Below are 18426 nucleotides of genomic sequence, written 5' to 3'. Positions count from 1 at the left end.
AAGCTAGGTCACCACATAGAGATGTTCTGGAACACTTCACTGAGCAAGTAACTGTTGAGCATGCGATAATCTGAGGGAAGAGGATCCAAACAGAGGGAATAGCAGGTGCAAATGCCCTAAGACGAGAGAGACCATGATGTAGATGGGAAACAGAAAGTAGGCCAGTGTGGGTGGAGCAAAGATGTGGGGGGACGGGGCAGAGGAAACTGGGAGAAGTAGGGGAAGCTGAGATGATGAAAGGCTTTGTAAGCCATGGGAAGGAATACAAATTTTAAGTGCAATGGAGAGTTTTAAGTAGATGAGTGATGTATCTGATTTACAGTTTAGGACCACTCTACCTGCCATGTAGGAAATGGACTGTAGTGGGACAGGAGTGGAGGTGGGGAGTTCAGTCCAAGACTCTTCCATAAGCCATGTCAGATGATGGTGAATTTGGACAAGGGTGTCACACAAGAGAAAAAAAAAAAAGATACGTTTGGCAGTGGAACCAAGAGAACCTGCCATTGTGTTCAATGGGAGTGAAGAAGAGGGAAGAATCGAATGTGATCCCTAAGCCTTTAAAAGAGTACTAATTGTGAAATAGTTATTCTCTACAGTGGGACAAAAATGTGCCTCTCGCAGCTGCCATGTACTAGTTACAACCCTATCCCTGGGAGCCTATAAAAGAAGTCCGTCCTCACCCCAAAATGTTGGAAAGTAATTATTATGTTCCCCCTCAGATTTCTCTTCTTCATCTAAATACTTCAAATGTTTTCAATCATTACTCAAGTAAAGCGGGCCGACATCCCTTTCATTACCACGGATGCTCATTTCCTAATGTGTTTCCTTTTGGTTATTTATGTTTCGATGAACAGCATCCACCAAGAAAAAAAGATGTGGTCTAACCATCACAAAGCAGGATTTGCTTTTCACCTTCTTCATCCTAGTCAATAGCTTTCTATTAATGCCTTTGTGACAGCACTTCATAGTCACTGTCCCTCAAAATCTAACAGAGGGGAAAAGATGAGGACTTAGAATGATACAAGCTAAGATAAAATGAAGACCGTAAGAAAAGCGTAAGTGGTCAAATGGGGATGAGCTCAGATCTGGATATGAGAGTCAAGAATAGCTTTTATGGAGGAATTTGAACCAAAAACAATGTGAGTAATAAAAAAGATGCTGAGAGGTGGCAATGGTGGAAATCAGAGAAAGAAAGAAACAGAGAAAGAGAGAGAAAGTTATAATATGAGCAATGCACAGGGCATAATAGCTAAGTTTGCTGTCATACAGGGGACGTGTGGGAACCTGTGAACAACAAGGTCAAAAAAGGAAGGCAGAGCTGTGTCGTGGAGGCCACAAATGTTACAATAAGGAATCCATCCTTCATTTGTTAGACAAAGGGACGCTGCTGAAGGCTGGGGAGTTTGTTGTTGATGTTTTTAAAACAAGAGAGAGAATTTCAAGAAGATTATTCTGGGCAGATTTATTTCAGCGAGGAAAGCAAGAAGGAGAGAACAGTGAATTGCTACAGTGGTCCAAGAGGGAAATGAGGAGGAGTTACACCAGGCCTTAATGGAGGGGAGGGCAGGAGAGGTACAAATGGAGAGCAACAGTGGGGATAAAATTTCCAGAGCTTCATAACTCGGATGGAAAGGACAAACAAGGAAGAGACAGAAAACATGCCTTCTCACAAAGATAAAAACTGAGATTTTACACCAAAACATCACTTTTCCAAATCCACCTTGATTATACCCTTACATATAATTACTTTTTTAGACTTCCTATCACACATGTCCTTATCGCATGCAAAAAAGGAACTAAAATTTCCTGTTAAATCATAAGGTTTTGGCTAGCATAGAAAACGGGAGAAAACAAAAGCTTATACCTTAGAAATAAAAGATATCTTCAGACTAACATGCCTTCAGTGGCTATTTAAACCCCCAAAGCTCTGCCATCCTGCTATGCAAGAACTGGTCTGACTACACGAGGAATCCACTGATGTTGGAACGCAGATGGAAAGTACCACATGGAATCTCACTTGTGGCTCCAAGTTCTTCATCTCTCGATTTTTAAGTCTTACGAACAGCACACCCTCTATGCTCTGGGTAGGGCCAACTGCTGTTTCCCTCACTGCATTTGCTAAATACTAAGGGAGGAAGAGGAGGACAAAAAGATGCAAGAGGAGAAAAAGGAGGAGGAGGAAGAAGTGGTGGAGAGAGAGAAAGAAGGAAGAAAAGCAGGAAGAGAGGAGACTGCCTTAAAATGAAAAATATAGAAATACACTTGGCAGCTAAGATAATGCATTCCTATGCAAAAAATAACATCATCACATTTCTTTGCTTTTCCTTTGGATTTTATCTTGTGAGGATTACTATATTTCCCAGCTGACTTGGTCCAAATAAAAATGCTTTTGGTACTATTTTATTATCACTTGAGAAGTATATTATTAAAAACCTAGAAGTTAGATAAAAGCATGAACAATAGAACCAGATTCATCTAAAATTCCACCACTCAGAGATAAGCAATGTGAATATTTTATTTATAGGCTTCTGGACAGTTTGCTATGTGTATCTTTCTAAAACAAGAATTAGGTTCTCTTTTGTGTCCTTCTTTATTTTTTACACAGTATATATTGTGCCCTCTTCCTTTATTTTTTCTCTTCCCTTCTTTAACCATTCAGTCCTAAAACCTTCAGCAGGAGCAGAGCAAAGTTAAGTGTCAGCGCTGGGAAAGAGATGCACAAGGAGGCGAGGCGTCCAGAGGGCTCAAGCCCAAAAAGGAGCGGAAGGTGCCTGTGTAGGAGGCTGCCTGGAGTGGAGAATCAGAATTTAAATGGGTTAAGGAGGGCGTCCACGTTGGGAGACAGCCTGGCATGGGGTGTCAAAGGTGACAAGGGTATTCACATGAACGAGTGACCCAGCACAGAAAGTAAGAGGCCAAGCCGGGTGGAGAGGACGTCCCTCAGAGTAGCAGCCTGAGGGAGACGGTGGGAGCCTATGCGGGAAGAAGAAGATGCCTCCATAGGAGGGTGTGAGAGGCTAAGCTGCCAGAGGACGCATCCTTGTGAGGTGTGGCCCCACATGGGGTACCTAAGCCCAAGTGCACTGTGAGAAGAGGAGGACGCATGCGAAGCAGGGGTCCCCGGTGTGGAAGCATTAAAATCATTAGTTTATTTGAGGAGAACCCACATCCTTATAGACTGAATTTTTCAATCCAGGAATAGTACATCCTTCCATTTATTAAAATTTTTTATATCCCTCAAAATAGTAATACAATATTCTCTCATGTTTCTTGTTTTCTCTTAAGTATTTAATATTTTTATTGCTACTGTGAATAATGTCTTTCTCACAGTATATGCTCTGCTTCCTTTTGGTACACAGAAAATCTGTCTAGTTTAATACTTATTTATAATTAATCACCTAGATGAACTCTATGAAGTCTCTTAGTTCTAATAATTTCCAATTGATCATCTTGGGTTATAACTCGATTTCATTTATTTAAATTAAAATTGAGCAGTCACTAAATTTTGTTAATATAAAATCACTTAGGTCAAATTGCAGATGGAGGAAAAGACTGAAAAAATTTTGAATGGTCATTAATTAGTTAAATCATATATTCATTTATCGAATATTTACTGAACATAACTATAACCCTGGCCAAGTTGCCTAGATAATTCTGTTTCCTCAACTGTAAAATGTAAATAATCAAAGAACCTATCTAAGGATTAAATGAGATAATGCAAGTAAACTGCTTACAAATGCACATGGTGAGCACTGAATAAACAGCAGTGGTGATGAAACACACTACAAGCTGCCCTCCCCACTGCCTGCAGAACCACCATTAGCTGACAGAATGGTCAAGCTCCTCTGTTTGTTTTTTTCTTTCCTTTTTTTTTTTTGAGGAAGATTAGCCCTGAGCTAACATCTGCCACCCATCCTCCTCTTTTTGCTGAGGAAGACTGGCCCTCAGCTGACATCTTCACCCATCTTCCTCTACTTTATATGTGGGACTCCTGCCACAGCATGACTTGACAAGTGGTGCATAGGTCCACACCAGGGATCCGAACTGGTGAACCCCAGGCCACCAAAGCAGAACATGCGAATTTAACCACTGCACCACCAGGCCAGCCCCTCTGTTTGTTTTTTTAAGTCCAGCAAAGTTTATTCTTTTCCCTCCTCCCCTCTGCCATCTGTCGGATGGCCCTAATTAACTTCAAAACAGAAAAGAAAAGAAAAGAGGAATCTATGAGAAACTCTTTATAGAATCTACTAACCTCCCCTCAGCTATAATCTCCTTGCTTCTATTTCATTTGTAATTTCTGAAGCCTTTTATATACAATAGACCTTCAATAAATACTGATGGATTTAAACAAAATTGGAAAACTAAAAATCCCTCAAAAAGTCCGACTGCCCTATGAAGGTCTCAATAAGTAAGGCTACTAAGTAAGGTTACTTAATAGACAAGACAATTCCATAAAGAAATCAGAGATAAACTAAACTCACTCCTGTAAAATCTTACTGAGCTATATTAAAGTGCCATATGCAATATTAAATTTAAGTTTAGAAATTATAATGATTAAAAACTATAAGTAAATAAATACATTAAAAAAAATTTTTTTAAAGATTGGCACCTGAGCTAACAACTGTTGCCAATATTCTTTCTCTTTTTTTCTTTTCCTGCGTTTTCTTCCCAAATCACCCCCATACATAGTTGTATATCTTAGTTGCAGGTCCTTCTAGTTGTGGCATGTGGGACGCTGCCCCAATGTGACCAGAAGAGTGGTGCCATGTCCACCCCCAGGATCCAAACCGGCGAAACCCTGAGCCGCCGCAGCAGAGCACGTGAACTTAACCACTCGGCCACGGGGCCGGCCCCAATTTTCAAATATTTTTAAAAAAGAAATACAATAATTATATTCACCTCCCAAAAAGTATGCAAAGTTCAGAGTCGTTTGCTGATCATTGCTCTTCAGATTTACAGAAACCATACCTGCTTTCTTATTAAGCTGTAAACTGAAAACGTGCAAAAGCCCAATTTCTTTAACAAGATGTGAAAATAAGTAAAATCCGACATTCTGACTTACCCACTTCAGCCAAAGTTCTGATACAGGACTCCACCGAAGCTTTCTGCGCCGGATTTGGCCAAGTGCAATTGTAAATTCTGAAGGCAGACTGTAGGAGCTGAATAAAAACTGGCTGATGTGTCTGAAAACAGAGAGTACAAAAATAGGCCGCTAAACCATTAACACTCCTGATGTGGTATCCACGCATTGTCAAAAAGGCTCATCCAAAGAAAATACAGTCCAGTCTTGTGAGTTTCAGGGCTATTTAAAGAATACCTCATTCAACAAACACTTATTACCTACCCACTTCATGACAGGCACTGTGCCAGATACTATAAAAAACTGATTATTTACATTTCAACTATATTCCTAATCAGAAAAACATGGCATTTCTTGTAGCCAATGACATAAATGTAAGTAAATTTTTTATAATCTGTGGCTTATTTCCAAGCATAAATAGAGCAGGTGTTCTGGGTTTATTTGTTTGTTTGACTGATTGAATGTTTTGGTTTCATATGATGCTCAAGTAGAGGAGACAACAATTTTGACCTACAAAAACAATTTCATATGGTTTTATCTAATAGTTTAAAAGTTTTCTCTAAAGAAAGTATAATTGAAATTACATTTTGATAATACACAATCACTGTAGAATATTTGGGAACTGCAGAAAGGAAAATTGCCAATAATCCTACCACGTAGGGAGAATCAGTACCAACATTTTGAAGATATTTACTTCCTGAGTTTTTCTACATATATATGCACATATCTTTACACACACAAATTTGGATGATACTATAATGCAATTCTGCGGCCATTTCACTTAATATTACTTCATGATCATTTTCCTTAGTCATCAATATTTCTTTTAAAACATAGTTTTTACTTGCTATGTAATAAACCATGCTACAGTTATACCATAATTTATTTAGAGATTCCCCTATTTGTGGACATTTACAGTTGACATCAATTGTAAAGTATTATAAACCCTTGAATGAAAATCTTAGTATATAAATCCTTGCTAATTTTTTGAGGATAAATTACTAAAGTAGAATTATTGAGTCAAAATGCCTACCCATTTAAAGAATCGTATCATTCATTTCAACACTTGGCAAATAGTCAATATACAGATATAAAAGTTCCTGTTATGCTTAGAGGGAGAGGAAGAATAATTCTACTTGAAGATAAGTCCTCTTTATTTAAAATAAAGTTGGTAAACTCAGAAGGGGTTAATAGTAAATAATATGAGAGAAGAGTGATCTTCAGAAGTATAGGAAGTGACTTCCTTGACCAGATTAAAGTTTTTTCTCACTCAAATAAGGTAAATAAATTCTGTGCAGCAGAATGGTTTGTATTCATGTGTTTAAGTTACCTGGAGGCTGGTACTGTTGTCTGAAAAAGGAGAATTAAAGAAACCGCTCACAATGTTCATTATTGACTCAGTAACACACTTCTCCAAGAAGGTGTCTGCGTGTTTCCTGTCTGTGGTTGTATTGCAAACCTGGAAAGAAAAATAAAACAACTCAATACATTTTATCACATCTTTGAATTATAACTCAACACTGTAATATTCTAAAAAATTATCCTGATATTGTTTATAATGTTTCTTCTGCTTTTTAAAGTTACTTTAAATAGACACATTTCTGCCTAAAATCCATTAAAATTGTATCATTCTGCAGTAGCTTCTCCTTTAAGTTTTATTGTCATTTCATCCTTGGACCAGAATTCGGTCAGACTCCGGCTTCTTCTTCCCGCACCACTTCTCTCTACTTTTGCACACCCACCTTCTCCCTCCATCCCCAAGTTTGGCTTTGCTGGAAAACACTTTTCCATTCAATGTGAGGAAATCAAAGAGGAAACAGTTCTTATAAGAAAGTAGTGAACGTGATTGATGGTAGTTTATATCTCTACACATTTTCACTTATAATACATACCTGGCCCAAACTGGAGCATGCAAACACAGAAAACATCTGGACAGTACAACAGAAAGCTAAAAGAAAATAAAACTTTCCAACAACTTTGACTTTTTCGTCCACAGATTATCTGGGAAGCACAAAAGAGTAGCTCTGTGTGCTTTCTTCTCAGGGTAGGTTAAGCAAGGTGATATAATGCTAGAGCTGAGGATAAATCAGAAAAGAACACAGGCCTGGTTCCTGCTCTGATCTTTACATGTGATTAAATGAGGCAGCAATCGGTGCTTTTGCTAAACAAACTGTAAATTCCCAAGTATGTCAGGGTAGACAAATTGCAAAAGCTAAGATACATGGTTAAAAACAAATTTTTAAAAAGTTGAGTGATGAAAAGATAAGAAACATGAAGATAAAAAGGGAGAGGGAAAGCATAGGGTGTGAGAAAAGACTGAAAAACCAGGGTAGAGTAAGAAAGTTCAAATCTTCACACAATTACGGCCGGTAAATATGGTGGCCATATGTTCCAGATGTTCCAAGACACTCCAAATTCTTACATAATTTTTCTTCTTTTCAATAAGGTGATTCATCAAAAGAATAAGTAAATCTAATTTAATTTGATATTGCTTTAAAAGCTTTCACACAAATAAATTCACAAAAGGGGAAAAAAACTCCCTTCTCAAATATGTCCTAATGTTTTAGTTTGGAAAATAACAAGTGTTTGCCAAATGGAGTTAGAAGAAAGAGCACAGGGTTTGTTTTGCTTCTAAGTCATTTCTCATGGGGGGGGGGGGGCAATTGACTTTATCCTCATCTATCAAATGACACCTGCTTGACAGGGTCGTATTAGAACTAACCTCATGGAGTTATTGCAAGGAACAGTGCAATTAAAGGAAAAATATTATGTCAAATTATGTAATCTTTCAGTTTTAGTTATTGCTTAGTTAATCTTTTAGTTTTCGTTCTTGTTCCAGCATATAACACAGTGCCTGGCATACACAAGATGTTCAAAAGATGTTTGTGAAATGAATGAATCAATCAATTAATTTTAAAAATGAAAGAATAGGGGCCGGCCCCGGGCCGAGTGGTTAAGTCCTCGCGCTGACTCTGGTGGCCCAAGATTTCACTGGCTCGGATCCTGGGTGCGGACATGACACCACTCACCAGGCCATGCTGAGGCTGCGTCCCACATAGCACAACCAGAACGACCTACAACTAGAATATACAACCATGTACTGGGGAAGATTTGGGGAGAAAAAGAAGAAGAAAAGAAGATTTGTGATGACAATAAATCTTTAAAAAATGAAAGAATAAGAAAGGACTCATTTTGTTTTAGGTTAACTTTGGCCTCAGCTATATTTAGACCTCTAACCTAGGACTAAAATTTAATGTGGTCCTAGAAATAATATAAAATTGATTTTCTCATGATGGATATGAAGTGGGATTTATTTTGTTTAGTGTCCTTCCAGCACTGGCTTTTATAGTGAAATTTTCTGATATGTAGGATAAAAACATACTCAAGTTGAAAAGGCAGCAGACCAATTCCACCATAACCAGCCCAAATAACTTTCTTCCTCATCCAGTGACATTTCATACAATTGTGTGGGGCTCTCTGGAGCTATTATGGTATCAGGCTGCATTACCTGAACCTGGACATTTGCTAAAAAACCACCCAGAAATTTGCTTCCATCAAATAAAAGTAATCTATTTACTTTTTAATAACAGTAATTATTTACTTTTAATAAAAGTTTATTTTTATTAACTATTAAAAATTTAAAAATCTATTATATTAGATTAATAAAAGTAATCTATTTCTAGATAAAGGCTTTCCTGAAAATCCTGAGTAATGAACAGTCTGGGTTTTCAAGACTATGTGGAGCCTATTCCTCAATTCATTTGGATAAGAAATTCAAATAATTTTTTTAAGATATTTTTTCTGCCCCATATGAATGATACCATTTTTACCTCTAGAGCCTTGCATCCTACACTGTAATGTAATGGATAGGCAAGAGATGTAAGAAGCCATCTTTCTTATTAAAATACTTTCAAACTTTTCAGGAAAAAGAGAACTCAGTAAATAATATTTCTTTAACCTGTCTTTTATTTATTTATTTTTACTGCCTCTTTCCAATAAAGATGGAAAGTGGCTCAAAAAAATTACATCATATTAACATTTTATGTGTAATATATTTATTTTCAAAGTTTCAATCTGTTTGCACACTTTATTTACATACCATTATTTCCTATAAAACATTCTCATGTACTGTCATTATCTAAACACTTTAAAAGTGTTAAAAGGCTATATTTATTCCATCATTCTAAAGCACTATACTATACGTCAGCACCATATCATACTATACTAAAGCACCATACTATAATCCATTTTTGGAATGAGTTGAGGTATACATAACCAAAAATACAAATCATTTTCCTAGTTATTTCCTTCTTGCTAGTATTTTATGTGATTCCTTTTTTTCTTTTCCTGTTATAAGGAATTGTACAAAATTATTATTTTTACTTTTGGATGTTTTTAGTATATTTCATCAAAAGAAGAATCACGGGATGAGGGGATACAGACAGTTTTATACTACTTGCTGGGCTGATGCTCTGAAATAACAAATTTACAATGCTATTAACAACCTATCTGTGGATACATAGGATGTTCTCTCATTACCACCAACTACCTCTTGTTTCCAGGCTTCGTTTGGATTCAGCTGATGCGAGGCCCTGGCAGGAGATCAGAGTGGAAGAGAAAGCAGGCAGGTACCTACTCTGTCTCTGCCTCCATCCCCATCTCCTTCTCCTTGCTGAGGCTTTAGCAGCATCTGCATCTCTGGGTACAGCTCCTGCTGGAGTCCTTCTGCAGTGTCCAAATTCTCTCTGGGCTCCAGTAACACTGGCACTCCCCTTGCCCCTCCAGGCCTGGGGTGGAAACAGCTTTTGCATTGTTCCCAATTCCTGAGCACTCCTCTGTCCCTTCTTGATCCCTTTAACCCTGCCATATCTCTTGAAGTGTGCCACCTGTTTCCTGCTGAAACTGACTGCTCTTATGTGCAAATTATCATTTTTGCCAATTTAATGATACCTAAAAGTTATTTTATTTTGCAGTTCTGACATTGCTAACAAGGCTGGGCACTTCTCATGTAATCATTTCATGCCTATATTTTGTCATGTATAGACAATTCAAACCACTTTAAATGAAACCTGGATAATGACTGATAGCTTATGTATCAGTTTAACATATTCTTCAGAATAAGCACTTTTTGGTTGCTGTGGCACATATATTTTCACATTCTGACTCTTTATTTAGAATATGCACTTTGTTACACAATTCATTGTATAAAACAGTTGTTATTAGCATTCAGGCACTATTTTTTATTTAGATTATTTCCATTTATTTAATATAAAGAAGAAAAAAAACCTATTTCAGAAAAGAAAATGATATTCTATCCATTTTTGTTCTGGTTTTTTGTTGGAGTCCTTCTTCCATCCCTTATACATCTTGACTCCTATTTAACTCCTTAAGCTCTCTGGAATTTGCTGCTGTAGATGACCTGATTTATGGATTTGGATTAATTTTGTCCTGTATTGATCTCCAACTGTCCTCGAAACATTACTGAATAGTGATTTCTTGCCTCACTCTTAGGTTACTTGAGGTTTGTCTTACAGTATGTCACCAATAACTATTTAAATTTCCCCCAAAATCACTCCATACACCATTATGTTAAAAATATTTTAATCCAACTCTATAAGAATGAAATGATTTTCAATGGTTTTACAACGTGAAAAATAAGTCCACCATCATTATCTTTTCCGAGGGGAAAAAATCCACCTTTTGAAATAGTTGTCCTCTTCCACTTCCAGATGAGTTTTACTATATATTTGTCAAATTTCATGAACTATCACTTAGGGACATAAATTTTTAAAGGAAAATTAAATATTGGATTAGGAGTTAGAACAGTGAACCAAACTAAACAGAGTCCCTACTCTATTACAGCCCTTATTCCAACCAAGAGAGACACACAATAGCCAAATTAATAAATATATAATATAATTGGTAAAAATAGAGCAAATAATAGACTCTAGAGAAAAATTAAGATGGGCCAGCAGTACAGAGAATGCTGCAGGAGGAGTGGGTGTGGTCAAGGACTACCGTTTTATTTAAATGGCTTGGGGTACATCTCTGTATAAGGCAACATTTTAACAGGAACTGAAGGAAGTGAGGAAACAGCCCTGGAGGTGTTGGGGGAAGAGCTGGTAAAAATCTGTTTCCACCAGCAGAATGTAAGTCCCTGGACACCAGGAACCCGTCTGACTTGCTCACCACTGCACATGCAGCACCTCAGCACATAGTAGGTATTTCAAAGCATTTGTTGAAAAAACAAACCTTAAGTGAAATTTCTAGACATAATTATGTCTGACATTTCTCTCCTTGCATATAAGATGTGCCTTCTCTCTTCTGCCCTAAAAGGGACTGCTACTCTTCCAAAGACGATAGATTTGGTGAAATAAGTTATCATATGCTAGAGCAGCATTGTCTACGAGGACGTTCTGCAGTGACGGAAATCTTCTATATCTGTGATGTCCAACACAGTAGTCACTAGACGTGCACGCTCACTGAGCACCTGTAACGTGGCTGGTGCTTCTGAGGGACTCGATTTTTCATTTTACCTAATTTTACCAAATTTAAATTTTAACGTGGCAATTTGTTACCCTACAGGATACAATAACTCTAGGGCCAGTAACATACTCTTGATCATAGAGACCAAGGAATACAAATCCTAAGGATCATTTTTGTATTCCTCATAGACAGTAAAAATGTTCCTTTAAATATTTGAAGTGATATCACATATTTACTTTAATTTGCATTGCTTTATTCATAAGGCCAAAACTTTCCAAACATTTGCTTTTTATATCCTTTTACATGAGTCATCTGCCCATACGCTCAATTGGCTTTCTTAGAATTCTAAATTCATTTTTTAAGAAGATAATATTTTTCTTAACATCAATATATATTAATTGTAGGAACCCTGAAAAAAATATAGGAAAATACAAAATGGAAAACAAAAATTATCCGTAATCCTAAAATCCAGATAAAACCACGTTAACATCTTGGAATCTTTTCTTCTAATCTTTTTGCTCTGCCATATATATTTTACACAGTTGAAATATTCTGGATAGTCAGTTTTGTATTCTCCTTTTTATACTCATCATTCAATCATCAGTACTTCTCACACTATTAAAAATCCTCAAAAAATAATCTCAGGGACTCTTTAAAATCAATCTTATGGATATATCATAATTTACTGAACCCTTTCTCTATTACTAAATATTTAAATTATTTCCTACTCTATATTATTATAAAAGCATGTTGAACCTCTTTGACCATAAATCCTTGATATCATTTCTAATTATTTCCTGAGGATAGATTCTTGGAAAGTAAGTTACTTGACATGTTAAAAAGTATGAAGGATTTTGTTTGTTTGTCTGTGATGAAGATTGGCCCTGAACTAACATCTGTTGCCAATCTTCCTCTTTTTACTTGAGGAAGATCGTTGCTGAGCTAACATCTGTGCCAATATTCCCCTATTTTATGTGGGATGCCACCACAGCGTGGATTGATGAGCAGTGCTAGGTCTGCGCCCAGGAACCAAAACTGTGAACCCCAGGCCGCCAGAGCGGAGTGCACAAACTTAACCACAACACCACCGGGCCAGCCCCTGAAGGTATTTTTTAGTGTATTACCAAAACGCTTTTCAGAAAAATGACATAAATTTATACTCTCATCAGCAAGGTATGTGGACCAACATTTAATATTATCTTTTTACTTATATCTTTTTACTCTTAGAACATTGATAGCTGGAAATTGGATCTTATTTTCCTTTGTATTTTTAAATAATTTTTAACAGTTGACTTTTTTCAGGCATTTACTTGTATTTCTTCCTCTATAAATCATCAATGCCTGGATTTTGCACATTTTATTATTAGATTGTTAGTGTTTTACTTAATATACATATAAGTTGTTTATGTAAAGGTTATTAGCCTTTTTTAAGAGGTATAGTAACTTTTTCTATTTTGATGTCGTTTATTTCTATGTACGATGTTTTTATGTACTTAAGTTTTAAATTTTCAAATAGCTAAATGTCTATTGCTTTCCTTAGCCAATTTCATCCATTGCTTTTATGCTTAAAAAGAACTTTCTCATTCAAAAACAGATCTCCACCTACATTTCCATCCATCTTTATCATTTCATATTTACCTCTAAAATCCACTGCAATTTATACTATTATGTGATGTTACGTTAATAGCTGAGCTCATTTCACCCCAAATAACCAGTGTCCTCAAATGTCATTTTGATTTAGTTCAAATCAACAATTTTTGTTGACTGCCTATTCCATGCTAAGAATGTTCTATGTACCTGGGATCCATCAGTGAAAAAAAAAAAAATACAAAAATCACTACCCCATGGAGTTTATATGATTAATTTAATAATCCAGAGGTGGGCAAACAATAACCCATAAGTCACATCTTGCCGTATCCATTCATCTACGGCTCCTTTCCCGTTAGTAATTGCTAGAACAGTTGTGATATGGCCTGAAAAGATGAAATATTAACTATCTTGCTCTTTATAGAAAAAGTTTGCTCATCCCTGGAAATGACCAATCACTTCCCTACTAATGGGTGACAATTTCTTTACTATATGTTAATAGCTGACGTATGTAAAAATCTGTTTCTGGCTACTTATTTCATTCCATTGATATGCCTACTTAATTCTATGCTAAGACCACACTTACTTTGTCTTCAAATTCACCTCTTAAATATTTTTAACTTGACATTTTTTTTCTTTCTGCTTTTTCTCCCCAAATCCCCCCAGTACACAGCTGTATAATTTTAGTTGTGGATCCTTCTAGTTGTGGCACATGGGAAGCCGCCTCAGCATAGCCTGACAAGCAGCGCCATGTCCACGCCCAGGATCGGAACCAGCGAAACCCTGGGCCGCCGAAGCGGAGAGCACAAACTTAACTACATGGCCATGGGAACCGGCCCCTTGAGTTGACATTTATTTACCTATTCCACAAATACTTACTGAGTAGCCACTGTGTGTGAGACACTGTCCTAGATCAGGTATGCAGTGGTGAACCTAACAGACAAAGTCCTTGCCCTTCATTTGTTTCAGTAGAAACAAACACGAATACATATAAAAATGTCAAGTGGGGTTCTACAAAGAAAAAAAAAGCAAGTGAAGAGGAGACAGAGGGAAGGTGTGGCTACTTGACATAGAGTGGTCACTGAAGGCCTCTCTGAAGACTAGGCAGGGAACTGAAAGAAGTCAGGAAGATCCCTGGGGGAGGAGGGCATGCCACAGGTGTAAAGGTGCTGTGATTGGAGTATGTCTGGGATATGTGAGGATCAGCAAAGAAGCCACTAGATGTAACAGCGAGCTGGCCAGGAGGAGAATAAGAGGACGTGGGGAAGGGTCGGTGGGCAGGGGAGAGGCCCAATCATCTAGGGGTTTTACTCTGGGAAGAATCTGAGCAAAGGAGTGACCTGAACCAACATTCTTCTCCTTCTTCTCTTTTTAAATCATTTGGCTGCTGTACGGAGAAAAGATGGAGGCAGGGGGAAGAGTGGAAGCAGAGCAACAGGTTCTGAGGCTATTGCAATAATCCAGATGAGAGTTAACGGTACCTAGGAGCAGGGTCGTAGTGATGCAAGTATTCAGAAGTAGTCATATTTTTGGCATTTTAAGGTTAGAGCTTGCAGAATTTGCCAAAGGACTGGATTTAGAGTGTAAGAAAATAAAGTTAACAGACAACACCAAGGTTTTTTCCTGAATGCCTAGGTTGAATAACGGAAAAGCCATTTACTGAGACGCAAAAGACTTGAAAGGGAGTGAGACATGGGAGTGAATGAAGAGTGTGAGGCTGGATACGCCAAGTGGAGATATCATGTAGGCAGTTGGATATGTGAGACTGGACATCAGGGAAGGGTCCAAGCTTCAATCAGCCTGGTATTAAAGTTAGGCGAGTGGATGAGATCAGCAAGCAAGAGATTGTAGACTTCTCCCCAAGAGAAGGCAGCAAGTCTAAGGTTTGCACCTGGCACATTCCAATATTAAGAAGCTGGGAAGATTCAGAGGGAGCAGCAAAGGAGACTAAGAAGGAGTGGCAATGAGGTGGGAAGCAAAAAGAGCGAGACTGATGTCCTGGGGCCTAAGGGAAGAAGTGTTTCAAAAAGAAACTGACCAACTATGATAAATGCTGCCAATGATCTGAAGAGCAGAAAGTACGATGCAGGACAGGCTCCAACCAAACATCATTCGAGAAGAGTCAAACAAGTGTTCATTCCAAGTGGGCACCATCATTACAATTCAGCATGAAAGTTGAGGAGAAAAATAGAATTACAACTGAAGGAAAGGTGCTACATGAAGAATAAGATTTATAGAATATACTCTTCACTTCCCTGCAATGCTAGCTAATGAGGCCACATGAAAAGAAGTTCTTAAAAATGAGACTTTTCAATGGCTCGTTCAACTTAAGAAAGTCAAGAAAATTATAGAATCAAATCATCAAGCAAAGAAAACCTATTCAATCCTACCAAATTAAAGAACTTGGAAAGTGTGTTTCAAAGTACATATAAATTTTACCTTTACTCCTACTTTCTACCCATCTGGTAAGCTAAGTAAAGGGAGAGAATGGCTTAAGTGATCTATCTGAAAAGGAAATACTCTGATTTGTCTTGTTAAGCAGTGATTGATGGGACAATGACATGACAGTGGGTTAGGGGTGCCTCTAAGTTATTTCTTAGTCTAATTTCATTCTGCCAATACATCTCTTAGAGTACTATTGGCCATTAGAGAATCCTGAAATTGATAGCAAAATTGGGAACATCTTTAAAAGAAAAAATATAGTATGAGGCTAACATTGACCACAGCCCACTCACCTCCATGTGCTTTCTAATAATGACACAAATCCCCTAGCTTTTGAAACAGCAACCAATTATAAAGGCAAGGAAAAGCACTTCTGCTCTACAAACAGCAATTTAGCTGAACTGGAATGTAGATCACAGGGGGCTCTCATTAAACACTCTGAAGGAGAGCAGAACAACTTTTCATGGGTCTACTAGCTTTGCTACCTGCCCAAATCTGGTGTACTTACAGGACATGGATGCTGTCTCTATTAGGAAATCAGAATGGAACAAGTATGTGAAATAATCTAGCACCAGTTTATTCAAAATAGTCTTTCACAAAGTTTTTTTTATATGGGTCTCAACAAGACAAAAGACAAGGGGGTACAAACAGGAAAGCGAAAGATACTAATTAGGGCGACTCTTTAGAGAGCTTTACCCAGACCAAAGAAAAAGAACCTGGTCATGCTGACTCCAGAGAAAGATAAGAAAGGTGGCAGGTGGCGTGAGTGCCACCACATACTAATATTTCATTTGCCTTCATGATTGTTCTCCAAATTCTACTAAAATAATCATCTGCTTTGTGCTGGCTGGACCCTGACTAAAGCACTGGGTTCCATCCCAAATGCTATACTTTTAAAACACTGACAAATTAGAGAGAACCCAAAAGTGTACTGAAAATAACAAGGAGGAGCCGTTGTGGGAATCACTGCATTGGGCTGCGGCAGACTTCCCAGCTCTGCTACTGGCTAGACAGTCACCATGTACTAGCAAAGTCATCTCTCTGGAACTCAGGGGCAAAATTCTGAGGTCAACCTAGATGATCTTAAATTCCTTTAAATTGTATACTTTTAAACACCCACATCTTTGCTGAACTGAATCATTTTATGTTGCTGCAGAAGGAAGAAATGGGTAAAAATTATAATACATAAAAATTTGGCTCAATATAAGATCCTTTAACAATTAAAGTTGTGCAACAATGATACTAGTTGTCTCAAAAAATAGTGAGAACATTGTTACTGGAAATAGCAGGTGCTTACGACTGTGACCTACATGACTATCAGTTTCTTCCAACTCGGAGATCCTATGATTCTTTAGGTCCAATTTACCAAACCTCTTTTCTCCAGATTATCTTCACCATTTCTCAGTGATGTAAATCAGTTGTTCCAGGATTTCATAACTTTGTTCTGATATCTGAATTTCGTCCATCTCTATGTCAAGTCACTATTGTGCATGTCCAGCTTCATAAACATGATTTCTGGCTCTTGCCTGTGCTGAATGGTCTCCTTTTTGGTTATCTTCAACATTATTATTTGATATAGGTCTTGGGGAAGCTTTTTGAAATTGTTTTAAAGGCTACATATACCCTTGTAATAATACCGGTGATGTTACCATGATATGGACGAAATGGATGATGTTACCAACTCTCTTAGTGCCAAGGACAGCTAAGAGCTTTAACTGTATTATATCATTGAATCCTCCTAATAACCCTATTAGGAATGTGTTATTATTGTATTCATTTTACAAATAAGGAAACTCAGAGTCAGAGAGGTAAGTACCCTGCCCAAGGTAACTGAGCTAGTAAGAGGCAGAATCGGGACTTGAAGTCTGGTCTGGCTAACACCTGTAAAACGCCTACTCTTAACTACTATGCTCTGCATAGTTCTCAAAGCAGTTCTCAAAGTGTGGTCCCTGGACCAACAGCTTCAGCATCACCTGGGAACTTGTTAAAAATGCCAAGTCTTACAACTACCGAATCAGGAACTCTGGGGGTGGGGTCAGCAGTCTGTGTTTTAACAAACCCTCCAGATAATTCTGACACTCACCACAGTTTGAGAACTACTGCTCTACTGAACTGGAAATTTGCCTAGAAGGTCACATTCCACTTATTTAACCACATTTTTTGTATTTGAATTTGAAAGTACGTGGTGACCCTTAATCATTCTTCAAGGGAAGAAAGACTAACTCCAGATATGGAAATGTCATGTTTCCTGTCCCTTCCTGAAATAGGAAGGGTGATTCCTTGCCATTCTTCGTGAGAGGATAAGAGAATTGCTGCTTTAAAATATGAATAAGATGGAAACAAGAAGGAAAGAAAAAAATGCTTTTGCAGTAGAGCTAAGCTGTTGTGGTTAGACATAATGAGTGAATAAACCAAGATCTTGAAATTCCCCTAGAGCCTTTATATAACAAATAACATTGTCTACTTAACCAAAATAGTTAAAACAAAAATTCTTCCTACATGCATACTTTCTTAAAAAAAAAAAAGAATATATACATCTTTGCCTTATGAACACATCAATGGAAAGAGTGTTTCCAAGGTAGCATAATCAATGGCAATCATCATCAGCTTTCTTTGGTTTAAAAAGTAAAAGTCCTTTAGCTTGGCAGCTCAGGCTGCCTAGAATGTGACCTTGGTCTTTTTCAAGCTTATCTTTAGTCTGTAGCACTGTGCAGCTCTGCAAATCAGTCTATAATCTCTTTAATATCTTCCCACACGTGCAATTTTAAAGCTCAGTCATCGGCACATAAACTATCCTTTACTTCAAGGTCTCTGGAGATACTTGTAGCGGA

At 37.5% G+C, this 18426-nt stretch overlaps 1 protein-coding gene across 2 annotated transcripts in view; it reads right to left on the bottom strand.

The window, feature by feature from the left end:
- The window catches only part of ITPR2 (inositol 1,4,5-trisphosphate receptor type 2), a 467499-nt gene that overhangs the window by 227300 nt on the left and 221773 nt on the right, over positions 1-18426 (bottom strand). For both annotated transcript variants that reach the window (XM_046685544.1, XM_046685537.1), the window contains exons 33-34: positions 6411-6539; positions 5063-5183 (exon numbers count right to left, since the gene is read on the bottom strand). In XM_046685544.1, the coding sequence (XP_046541500.1) occupies positions 5063-5183; positions 6411-6539 (250 nt within the window). The remainder of the gene's footprint in view (positions 1-5062; positions 5184-6410; positions 6540-18426) is intronic.

This window comes from Equus quagga, chromosome 1 (assembly GCF_021613505.1).
Source record: "Equus quagga isolate Etosha38 chromosome 1, UCLA_HA_Equagga_1.0, whole genome shotgun sequence".
NCBI lineage: Eukaryota > Metazoa > Chordata > Mammalia > Perissodactyla > Equidae > Equus > Equus quagga.
The sequence above is the reverse complement of the archived record's forward strand: the minus strand, read 5'-3'. Positions and strand labels throughout refer to the sequence as shown.